This window comes from Misgurnus anguillicaudatus, chromosome 13 (assembly GCF_027580225.2).
Source record: "Misgurnus anguillicaudatus chromosome 13, ASM2758022v2, whole genome shotgun sequence".
Lineage (NCBI taxonomy): Eukaryota > Metazoa > Chordata > Actinopteri > Cypriniformes > Cobitidae > Misgurnus > Misgurnus anguillicaudatus.
In genome coordinates this window covers 15,873,897-15,886,252 of record NC_073349.2, presented here as the reverse complement: position 1 = coordinate 15,886,252, position 12,356 = coordinate 15,873,897, and the positions used below count along the sequence as shown (strand labels likewise).

Below are 12,356 nucleotides of genomic sequence, written 5' to 3'. Positions count from 1 at the left end.
ATTGGTTCTAATAGAATATGTATTGGTTCTAATGGAATATGGCCCAAAACACACTACAGTGTATTGATTTTTGTTGGTCTCTAATGGTATGAATTGGTTCTATGTATTGGTTCTAATGGAATATGTATTGGTTCTAATGGAATATGGCCCAAAACACACTACAGTGTATTGGTTTTTGTTGCTCTCTAATGGTATGAATTGGTTCTATGTATTGGTTCTAATGGAATATGTATTGGTTCTAATGGAATATGGCCCAAAACACACTACAGTGTATTGATTTTTGTTGGTCTCTAATGGTATGAATTGGTTCTATGTATTGGTTCTAATGGAATATGTATTGGTTCTAATGGAATATGGCCCAAAACACACTACAGTGTATTGGTTTTTGTTGCTCTCTAATGGTATGAATTGGTTCTATGTATTGGTTCTAATGGAATATGTATTGGTTCTAATGGAATATGGCCCAAAACACACTACAGTGTATTTGTTTTTGTTGGTCTCTAATGGTATGAATTGGTTCTATGTATTGGTTCTAATGGAATATGTATTGGTTCTAATGGAATATGGGCCAAAACACACTACAGTGTATTGGTTTTTGTTGGTCTCTATGTATTGGTTCTATGTATTGGTTCTAATGGAATATGTATTGGTTCTAATGAAATATGGCCCAAAACACACTACAGTGTATTGGTTTTTGTTGGTCTCTAATGGTATGTATTGGTTCTATGTATTGGTTCTAATGGAATATGTATTGGTTCTAATGGAATATTGCCCAAAACATACTAAAGTGTAGTGTTTTTTGTTGGTCTCTAATGGTATGTATTGGTTCTATTGGATCTATGTATTGGTTCTAATGGAATATGGCCCAAAACACACTACAGTCTATTGTTTTTTGTTGGTCTCTAATGTATTGGTTATATGTATTTGTTCTAATGGAATATGTATTGGTTCTAATGGAATATGGCCCAAAACACACTACAGTCTATTGTTTTTTGTTGGTCTCTAATGTATTGGTTCTAATGGAATATGTATTGGTTCTAATGGAATATGGCCCAAAACACACTACAGTGTATTGGTTTTTGTTGGTCTCTAATGGTATGTATTGGTTCTATGTATTGGTTCTAATGGTTCTATGTATTTGTTCTAATGGAATATGTATTGGTTCTAATGAAATATGGCCCAACACACTACAGTGTATTGGTTTTTGTTGGTCTCTAATGGTATGTATTGGTTCTAATGGAATATGTATTGGTTCTAATGGAATATGGCCCAAAACACACTACAGTGTATTGGTTTTTGTTGGTCTCTAATGGTATGTATTGGTTCTATGTATTGGTTCTAATGGAATATGTATTGGTTCTAATGGAATATGGCCCAAAACACACTACAGTGTAGTGGTTTTAATGGTAAAAGCTAATGGTTCCTATTGGTATTTTAATGGAAGCCATTAGAATTTTCTGTAATGGTTTTATTGTTTTTTTCAGCAGGGGATGAAAGGGTGGTGTTGTTTTTTATTTCTTTTTTGACAGTTTTAGTTGTTTACAGTTATGTTTGAATAGACTTCGAGTTTACAAAAGAACAGTCTATTAAACAAGATGGTTTGATTTAAATTTTATTGAAATTTTCACATAGAGTGCAAAAAATAGCTTGGAAGAATATTCACATCACCAAAACTATATAATATTTGGGAAAGTGGAAGCCACAGGTACATTTCAAACACATTTGCGAGGACTTTACATACAGCTTTTAGATATTTTAGGATAGATTAGCAAAATTATTGTACAATGCATTATCATCATAATTTGAGAAAAGATAGCAAGGGGATGAAAATTAAACATATATATGGACACATATAAATAAATAGACAAATAATAAATATATAAATATTAGTCTAATATAAGTTATGACCAGTTCTTGTTTTCTTGTTCTGTCTGTATTTTAATGAAATATACTGTATGGCAAAGAAAGATCTGTACAACTTTAGAATATACAATATGAAAGATAAATAGTCTGTTGAATTGTCTGTTGAAATAGTAAATAGCTAAATCATCAATAAATCATCGACACATGCACTGCTTCACAATCTTAGAGCAGAAATCCAAGATGGATGAAGTGATGAAAATAAAAACATCCCTCAAAGTCACTACTTGGCAAATGCTGTGATTCTCTCGACACAGGACATGATGCCAACTTTTTTGAAATTTAAATGTAATTTGATGTCAAGTTCAATTGATTTTGCATCCATGTAAACCATATGAAATTGCTTGCGTTCTCCACAAGACATTACAGTTATGCAGTCATTACTTGCTATGATCTTGTTATTTACAGCCATTGAAAGTGTCCTTAACTGTCAGATATCTTAGTAGCTTGGTCTAATAATACAAAATATAGTTCCCTTTTGTTTGCATTAAACCTGAAATCCACTTTACACACTAGAAAAGCTGCTTATCATTCCAATACAATCGGTAAAATATCTCGGCTTCAACCCTAAAACATCACTGTGCAGCCCCCAAAGATATGCTCTAATTCCTCAGCCAAAAAAAATTGTTTTAGTTGGTTGACCTACTTCAGTCGTGAACCTACACGTTCTCCTGACTTACATATTTACAGCCCTTTTCCTGACACACTTCCCCTTGGTGATTGGCCAGACCGCATTGTATCCCTCTGGCCGTCACTGTTAGCCTCATCAGGAGTCGGATGGCTGTGACCCTGGACATGACTGGGTGGGGATGGTGGTGGATAAGAGGGAGGAGGGATGGTTAAATGTGGTAGGGAAGGCATCGCTGGGCGTGGTGTGGTGGGTAGAGGTGGAGGGGTTGAATGATGATGTGATCGAGGACGGGGTGAGGGTGAAGAGCAGGCACTCTTAGCTTTCGGGAGGGTCTCGGGATGGTCGCTGATCTGCTCTAGCAATGAAGGCATGTCTCCCTCAATCTTCTCAAGCACGGCAGCCATTTGCTTTTCAATTTGTTCAATCACACTGTCCATCTGCCAATCAGAACTGGCTCCGCCCCCTGCTTCATATGCAGCCGCGCCACTAACAGAATATGTTGGACAATACGGCTTCCCGTATCCAGAGGCACCACGGACCGTCTCCTTATGATCCTGCATGAATACGGTTTTATCACGGCCGAGACTTGAAGATCCGAATCCCCCGTATGTACACTGAGTTTTCACGGATTGGCTACTTTTGTCTGTTTTTCCTTTCTTTAGCTCTTTGCTTTTAGGGATAACCTCTCCGGTAGCTCCTATCTCTACTGGCTTCTCTGCTACGGCCTCTGGAAGCTGTGTTTGACACCAGCTACTCGTAGTTACATCCTGCATCGCGTTTTTAACAGGCTGTTCCTTTCCGATCGATACTGTACCAGTTTTAGCATCAAAGCCACGGTCCAATGAAAGATTTGCAGCCATCTTACGTCGATTTGGAGTGTCAGGAAAAGATGATGATTTCTTCTCAACCGGTTTGGGCTCTATAGGAACAGTGTTCTCTTTGCTCTCCGAGGTTTTGATGGATTCGGTAGGTGCTCGTTTTTGACTCACTTCTGCTGATGGTTTCTTCTGGCCCGCAACAAGTTTCTTTTCTTGCGTTCCTTCTGCAGTTTCTTTCTTGTTCTGCTCCTCTCTTTGTTTTAAATTTAAATTCGATTTGGACTCTGCAAGTTCTTCCTTTTCTGCTTGTCTGTGTCCTGCTTCTTGATTCTCCATGGGTCTGCTTTCAACTGTCACTTCATGGGACACGTTCGCAGCTGAAACTCCACTTGCGTCTATCTGTGTTGCTTTGCCATCAAACCCATCCGCTTTGACCCCTTCACCATGGCCTTTTACTGCTCCATCCGCTGATAACATTTCAGAAGCTCTGAGACGCTGCATGAACGTGGTGACACGAATCGCTTTCTGTAAGCGAAATGAAGAAACAGCAAACACTTAGTAACCAATAAAGTATAAGTAACAGGAGGTCTTCTTTGCTATGGAGGTCCAATGCATTGTTAACAGTTCTGGTAGTAATTTTCACTCGCTATCTCGACAAATTTTGCATTTAGCTCATTTGTCTACACAAATTCTTGACACATGATATAGTGGATGGATTGTTCCTATAGTTTAACAGTTAGAGCAAGCATGAGTTAAAGGGATAGTTCATCCAAAATTGAAAATTCGGTCATCATTTACTCACTCGCAGGTTGTTACAAACCTGTATAAATTTCCAAAATGCTTTTTTGCATAGTTGTGTTTGACACATGAAAACGTCTAGGGTTACGTATGCAACTGTTGTTCCCTGAGAATTGAACAAGGCGCTGCGTCTCCCTTGCCATACTTCCTGCATCCCTGTAACGCCGTCTTTGGCAATATTTTAGATAGCGATATACTTCCTGGCTCCCGCGTCACCCTGTCTTTGTCGTTAAGCTAACCATTGGTTGAATTTGATATACACATTCAGACGCACTTACCCTATGGAGGGGTCCCCAAAGTGTCACCGCAGTGACGCAGCGCTAGTTCCCTCAAAAGGGAACTTTAACAATGTATCTTAAAAGGTAACACAATGTAACCTTGCTCTTACTTGAAATGTGTCCCCACATTTAGTCCTTGAATTTGATGGTATTGGACCTGGAAAGTTCTTGAAAGGTCCTTGAATTTGAAGTTAACTAAGGTGTGGGATTTTAAGCAATGTTTGTAACCAACCTGTTTTTGAGCACCATTGACTTCCATAGTATTTTTCTCTCCTACTATGGAAGTCAGTGGTGCTCCTGATTACAAATATCTTCCTTTGTGTTCAGCAAAACACAGAAATTGATACAAGTTTGTAACAACCTGAGGGTGAGAATTGCCGCATACACACCAAACAGAAGCATTGTGTTCCTAACTCTAGAATAATCGTGGGATTTAACTTTGTGTCATGCAAATTTTTTCCTCAAGTTGAATATTTTCAACTTGCATGTAAGACGTGTTTGAAGCGAATAGAGCGTGTTCGCGGCAATCGCGCTGCCCAGTTTGCATCATTTCTGTGCAAGTTTGCATCTATTCGTGTCTTTGCATTGATTTTGTATGTATTCTTCTCGATAGTAGAATAGTTGAATTCGCTTCTGGTGTGTATGCTCCGTAAATGATGACAGAATTTTAGTTTTTTGGGTGAACTATCCTTTTAAATTCCCAGGGAATGCACACGTACTAATAAAATGTATACTTGGAATGCACCGTAGGGATAAATGTGTGTGCCAAATGCATAAATGTAAATGTAATGGTTTTGGCTGTTACATTGCATATAGCACATAGAGACACGAGGGCTGCAATTTTAAGACAGCGTGCTTAAAGTTAACACCTTAAAAATGTGTCTGAAGACCCTGCACCTGAAATAAAACTTAATCTATTTGACATAAAATGCAATCAAAACGCTGTTCGTTGGATCTCAAGGTATTCAATAAAAAAAAATGTATAGCATTTTTCACAGTTTTGCATCATAGCAAAGCAGCTTTACAGTTAATCCAGATTAGTATAGACAAATATATAAAAATGAAATGAAGATACAAATGATACAAAATACAAGTGCATTTGCTGTACCAACTGCAAAAACAAAAAAATTGACTGTTATATTTTTCATAGTGCTATCAAACAATCCCTTGTATTAACATTTCCTAAAAAATTTTTACATTCGCAGTAGGCTACTAACTGTAAAAAAAGTAGAAATGCAATAAAAAGGTAGGATTATCATCAGACACAAACACAAGGACAACTCTTCATACGCACATGTGACACTACTACAATGAATAATCAATCGAAATATTTGTCTGAGTGAATGAAAGCCTAACTGGAACTCCAGCTGGAATATTGAGGACACTGTGAGTAGAAGCCAGACAGCGTATGACTGAATGCACATGGGACCAGCTGGGCAGTGATACATTTGTTAGTTACTGGTGTGCAGATACAGGGAGGCTTAAGTACAGGCAGAGTCTTTCCAACAATCAGACTTGAACTACATATTTCCTGCATGTTGTATGAGGAAACAGGCCAGGCCATGAGACACTGAAGCCATGTACTGTCACATAAGAGGAATGGGCTATAGAGGAAATATGAGTGGCCAAGTCAAAAATTGCTCTATGTGAAAAGAATCGCTGCTGCCCGAGATTAACAGTACCTTCAAATCCTGGGTATCATGCAAGGAAAAAGCAAACATGAATATAAAAACGATCAGAAATTATTGGTACTACCATCTTTACAGTTAAAGCCCAGTCTCTTATCCAGTCTCTTATCCATGATTTGTTTGCAAAAAAGTGATATTATAAGGAACGTAAAAAGTGTGTGATGTTAGATTTATCTTACCCTCCATTTGGCCTTTGCAAAGTTTTTCTCAAATTGAGCACACACGCCTTCTTTCAGATTCTTTTCTGAAGCCCCATTTCCGGCGATCCTGTTTTAGAATACAAGCAAAAAACATTTAGCTGTCACATTTTCTCTGTCACAAAGTTGTTGTGTTTGTGAGCCTACTTGTTTGTACAATAAATGTATGTGGAAATCACATATCAATCACTTTGGGATGAGTTGCAATGCAATATGAAAGTGTGACACACAAATATCACTGCCTGACCTCACCAATCTACTAAATAGCCGTGATTGATGTATCTATGTCTATAAAAGGTACAAAAAGGGTATAAAAGGAATTTTCTGTCACTGGGGTGGTAGCCACAAAGGTTCATTTTGTACCTTTAAGGGTATTTATCATATGGCAATGTTGTACCTTTTGGGGATCAATTATACCCTAAGGACCTATTGTGTACCTTAAGGAACAATTTTGTACGAGTCAAAATTTTAGGGGTACAAAACAGTAAAGGTACACAATAGATCTTTAGGAGACATTTCACAAGGCTTTTTTAAGATGTGAAATAAATCGTCGGTGTCCCTAGAGTACATATGTGATGTTTTAGCTTAAAGATGCAATTTGTATTATCTGCGCGCTAGATGCTGCCAGATCAAATCAATAACAATGGCGTTGTTTAATGACGCTCTGAAGCAGCATGGAATTATGGGATTTGTAGTCTTTAACTCAACCGCTGATGGCCATCAATCAGACGCGAACGAGAAATCACGTTGACGCATAAGGTAATCAAGTCTTATAAATGTTGCGTTTGATGACATTGTTTATTTCATTACGTAAGTGATGTTCAAAACTAAATTGTTAGTCATAGATGTTACAGTATTAGTCCAAATTCGATGGTTAACACAGCACAGAATTAAGTTTTCAACTTACAATCTACAATGATTTTTCACATAATGTATTGACAGTACAAATCTTAATGTTAAGTGTCTTAAAATGACCATTTATATTGCTGTACAATACCTCTTGATGTGCATATCGTCCGCGGGAAGACGCGCTGATTACAATCTAAGTTACACACTAATGTTGTGATCAATATAATAGCATACGTTTTTTGAAGGTTTACGAATCAAAACAACTCACCCATCGCGTAAAACACAAGCAGGATCAGAATCTCTGTCTAGTTAAATGTTGTCGCAAAGCTCTCTCTATCCAGATGCAACACCAAATTGATCCTCATTCTTTCTCTCGTTTTGTTCCAAACTCATCTTGGGTCATTTGGTTCGCCCGTACGCTTACGGGAGCTGTCTTTGCTGACAGACGGTAAAGAGTAATCCATAGTCCATATGGCAAGCACGTAGCCCGACAGGCGCTAACGCATAGTTCCGCATAGTTCCGCATTTGTCCACGAAACTGGCTGCATCCGAAAACTCAAGGCTTGTTGAGCTGCCTCATGAGGAAATGAGCTCAGAGAAAGGCTTTTGGACGCACTTCAAAGGCAGCATGTTTGAAATATAAACAGAGAGCGCCTTTGTGATAACTAATCACATATTTGAAAACTACAATACTAATTTTGTCGCTAGAAATGCAATTAAAATGTGTAAAAATACGTTTATTTACACAAAATTTGTGCTCCAGTCGCTTCCTTGGCCGCCATTTTATTTTTTCGAACTCGACCACTGTTGTCATGTGGTTTTTACGTCAGTAAAGGCGGTGACAAAGGGTCACATGTATATTAACGTCATTGACAGGAGACTGCACTGCCCCGTGTCAATGTTTTGAATGGAATTTTCTCACGATTTACAAGTAGTTGAAAACATTACAGATATTGATAGTAATCAGCTGGACAAAATATATAACACTGGCCTAGTGGTTTTTGGACATTTTACTGCAAATATCTTACCAATTGCACCTTTTAAAAATATCATATAGATAATTTATTATAGCATGTTAAAATTTTGTATGTGTAAGCAAAAATGTGCAGTTTTTGGGTGTGTCCTTCTAAATGCAAATGAGTTGATCTCTGCACTAAATGGCAGTGGCTGGATAGTGCAGATTAAGGGGCGGTATTATCCCCTTCTGACATCACAGGGGGAGCCAAATTTCATTTACCTATTTTTTCACATGTTTGTAGAGAATGGTTTAACAAAACTAAGTTACTGGGTTGATCTTTTTCACATTTTTTGGGTTTATAGAAGCACTGGGGACCCAATTATAGCACTTAAACGTGGAAAAGTCTGGTTTTCATCATGATATGTCCCCTTTAAGGTACCGTAATAGAAGGTATGCATTGACGTCACTGTTGAGTGGCAAACGTTCAACAAAATGGCTGGTTTTCATAGTGGCTGCTGCGAAAATGCCAGTAAAACTGACTATTATCAGCTTAATTTGAATTTAATTGGCCTTGATAGCAGAGGTGGAAAATACTTGAATTATATTAGTTACATTTTCCAAGCATCTGTGCTTTATTAGGGTGTTTGTATTGGGAAAAATGTTACTTACTACATTCTAAAGCATTTAATCATACTGTGTATTCTTTAATATTGCATATTTAAATTTATTTAATACCTAATTACATTTAAATTGTGTAATTTTACTTGAGTAAAAGTACAATAATGTACTTAAATATTAAATGTAAAACAAAAACTTGTATTTATGAAATGTAGAGTAAAAATTATGATAATATGCTTTGCAATGTATTTTTTTTCAAAGAAAAACACTGATAAAATATAAATACCTAAAAAAATACATTTAAGTATAAAGTAAAACCTCTACTTGATAGTGACCCTAGCAACTTATCAACCCACCTGTGGTCAGTGGACGTTGGAATGAACGATCAATTTAATTCTCCTTTCTGTGTTTTTTGTCAGTCTGTAAAACGAAAGCTCCGAATTCTTGTTAATCTGTTAGTACAGTCTATCGTACAACAGCTTTTTCCCATTTAGACACATTTTCACTGTGTTTTCATTGATTTCACACTGTACACTAATTCTGCCGCTCTGTCTTTTGCCACTCAGTGGGCGTAACCAGAGTCATTTTCGCCAAAGGTGACGTCACGTGCATACCCTCTAAACACCAACGTTGTATTATGTTTAGTATACCTGTAAAGGTACAAAACGGAACCTTAGGGTACCACCCCAGCGACAGAAAAGGTAAAGTTTTGTACCTTTCTTTCTGACAGTGTATGGTCCACGTGCTTTAAGCCATGTAGTGTATTTGTGTCTTTACCATTCATGCAAAAGCGCTTGTTGTGCCGTAATTCTCAACATCTGGTCGACCTCCATCAGTCTGCATACCAGCTCTTTTGCTGTGTGACATGACAGAAACAGATTCACGTTTTATAGCACAAAAATGATCTTTTAGACAGGATAGGATTTTCTCAGATCTTGATCTCAGTACCAGCAGGTGAGATGTCGTCCCAATACGGCGAATCGAATTCGAATTCTCCAGCAACAATACGGCAGAAGATGATCCTGTTGTGCATGTCGGTGTTCTCCTCCTCAGTTTCATCATAGAAAGGGGGGTTTCCAGACAGCCTAAAAATTAGTTAATTAGTTATGTGATTTGTATTGTGTCCTGCTGTTTTGCATTACACATCCTCACAGGCATCATTAAAGTGGTATTTATATCAATCAAGAGGTGCAAATTTATAGAAGCAATCAAGAGGTGCAAATTTAAAAGTTAATTCAAAATACATAATGGAAATAAAAATCACTGATAATTCAGTCTCAAAATGGTATATAGTGCAGTAACTTACAATATGTACATAATGACCCCAACAGCCCAACAATCAACCGGCCTTCCATACCGATGACGAGCCACCACTTCAGGAGCTAAAAGGTCAAAATGAGAAACAGATATACAGTATACATATAAATATAAAAAATCAGATTTGATCATATATAAAGATCATTTAATAAATAATCAATAAATAGATACCCAAGTACTCAGGTGTTCCGCAAGGCTCCGTGATCGAGCCGTTCTCAAACCTGGACAGGTAGAAATCCCGCAACACAACTTTGTTGTGGTTACTCTCTCTATAATACATTAGGTTTTCCAGCTACAATGACAAAGAAGCGCAGCATAAAAAAATGATGGTTATGAAAAAAAAAACAATATTTCATATACAAGTAATAACAAGAATGACAGGGTGCTAAGCCAAAATATGATTACATTTTTACTCTTGGATGTGCATAAGAGACCACAGAACATCTTTTACCTGTTCACAATGTGAAAAATGAGCTCTATTATAACTGTATCATCCCTGAAAAACACTGACAAGCTTTTACAATAAATATGCCGTGTTTGTTTTATTTTTAGCCAAAAAATACCTTGCTATTGATTTAACACTATCTTAGTAACATCTGCAAGAATCTAGGGTAACACTTTACAGTAAGTGTTTTTATTAAGCATTTATTAATTCTTGTTAATGTTAATGCAGTTATTCTTGTTAGTCCATGGTTCATTTATTACCGGTGTTAACAGTTACAATGCTTGATTTTATAAATATATTAGTAAATGTCGAAATTAACATGAACTACACAAAAAAATATTAATTTAATTTACTCAATTTTTTTAAGGTAATTGGTCGCAATCAATTTATTTAAGTTACATTTAAACAAAAAAATTAGACAAACAAAACAAAACAAAAAACTTTTGTTTAAATGTAGCTTAAATAAATTGATTTATATAAAATCCACCCCCTAGTTTGATAACCACTGTCTTAACATCCAGCACATTTCAGATGCTAAGTGCTGCAAGAATTGCAATATGTGCACTAGATGGCACTACAAACACATGATGTGAAATGACAAACAGTCTTATAACTTTAATGACTTTTGTATGAAGCATTAGAACCACAGGAGAATGCAATAGTGTTTATTTCTTTCATATTTGTTTTGCACATTAAGGACACCCACAGGGAGAATCTGCAATATTACATTCGTACAGTGTTATGAGTCAAAGAGGACTTGGCGTTTGATTAATAAAACTGATTATCATTTAATAGTCTGTAGATCAGCACGCGCACACGTACACGTACAAAAACATCCCGAGTACGCACATAAACATTAACATATGGAAATGGTTAACATCGAGTTACAGCCTTTGAATCTCATTTTCATGTTTCTTTGAATTAAGCAGGGAAATATTGCAAATGCATTGCACATCTTTTCTGTTTAATTTACACACCCAGTTGTAGTTCAGTGAATGGCTTTTCGAGCACAAGCAAGATTATAATATAACTGCAAACTTACCTTTAGGTTCCTGTGGACTATGTTGAGCGAGTGAAGATAAGCCACAGCTTCTAAGACCTGACGGATTACATTGGCCGCATCTCTCTCTGTGTAGTTTCCTTGATCTAAGATCCAATCAAACACATCCCCACCTGTGGCCCTGTCACAAACACACAGTCAAATAATGTTGATAAAAACATAAATTATATGAACGAAAAATTATTCCACATTTTGTGCATTATTTATGTTAGAATAGTTACAAAACCGAAAGTGTCTTTTCTTCATACTTTTTTTTTGTGGAAATAGATTTGAGAAAAATGGTCCCAGTTGTGCCTGGGGAAGTAACAGTACACCCTAAAAAGGTCTTAATATGTACCATGTACAGATATGCATACATTTGGTACCAGTGTGTATCTCTGAGGTACAACCACTAAATGGTTTCTAAATGGCATCGCTGCAAAGATTACCCTTTAAAACCTAAAATGCCCAAATGTGCCTCTTTCAAGAAGCAATAAAAAGTGTGCAGTTTGCATGACACATATATTTGTTAATGGTATATGGTCATAAATATTTTAGTAAATCTACATTTTACATCGAATTTAAAACTAAATCTAAAAAGTATTAAATGTGAATATGGAGCTGAATATTTAGGTGAATTGTACAAATGTGAAACACAGTTTAAATTCTGCATGTGAAGAGCAAACGCACCAGCGCAACAGCTGACAGAACTGTGATGCTCTAAAACTGTCAAGATATTCTGTTTTCAGAAAAACACCTGTCTTCCCCAAAGAATACCTACTATATTAAAAGTGTGCACC

The 12,356-nt window shown here is 36.7% G+C and overlaps 1 protein-coding gene across 1 annotated transcript in view; it reads right to left on the bottom strand.

Annotated features, from left to right (window-relative positions):
- Positions 1-1,588: 1,588 nt before the first annotated feature.
- The window catches only part of camkvl (CaM kinase-like vesicle-associated, like), a 51,572-nt gene continuing 40,804 nt past the window's right edge, over positions 1,589-12,356 (bottom strand). The window contains exons 5-11 of the mRNA XM_055188682.2: positions 11,560-11,698; positions 10,244-10,364; positions 10,062-10,137; positions 9,704-9,840; positions 9,533-9,611; positions 6,313-6,400; positions 1,589-3,894 (exon numbers count right to left, since the gene is read on the bottom strand). Coding sequence (XP_055044657.2) covers positions 2,605-3,894; positions 6,313-6,400; positions 9,533-9,611; positions 9,704-9,840; positions 10,062-10,137; positions 10,244-10,364; positions 11,560-11,698 — 1,930 coding nt within the window. The 3' untranslated portion in view covers positions 1,589-2,604. The remainder of the gene's footprint in view (positions 3,895-6,312; positions 6,401-9,532; positions 9,612-9,703; positions 9,841-10,061; positions 10,138-10,243; positions 10,365-11,559; positions 11,699-12,356) is intronic.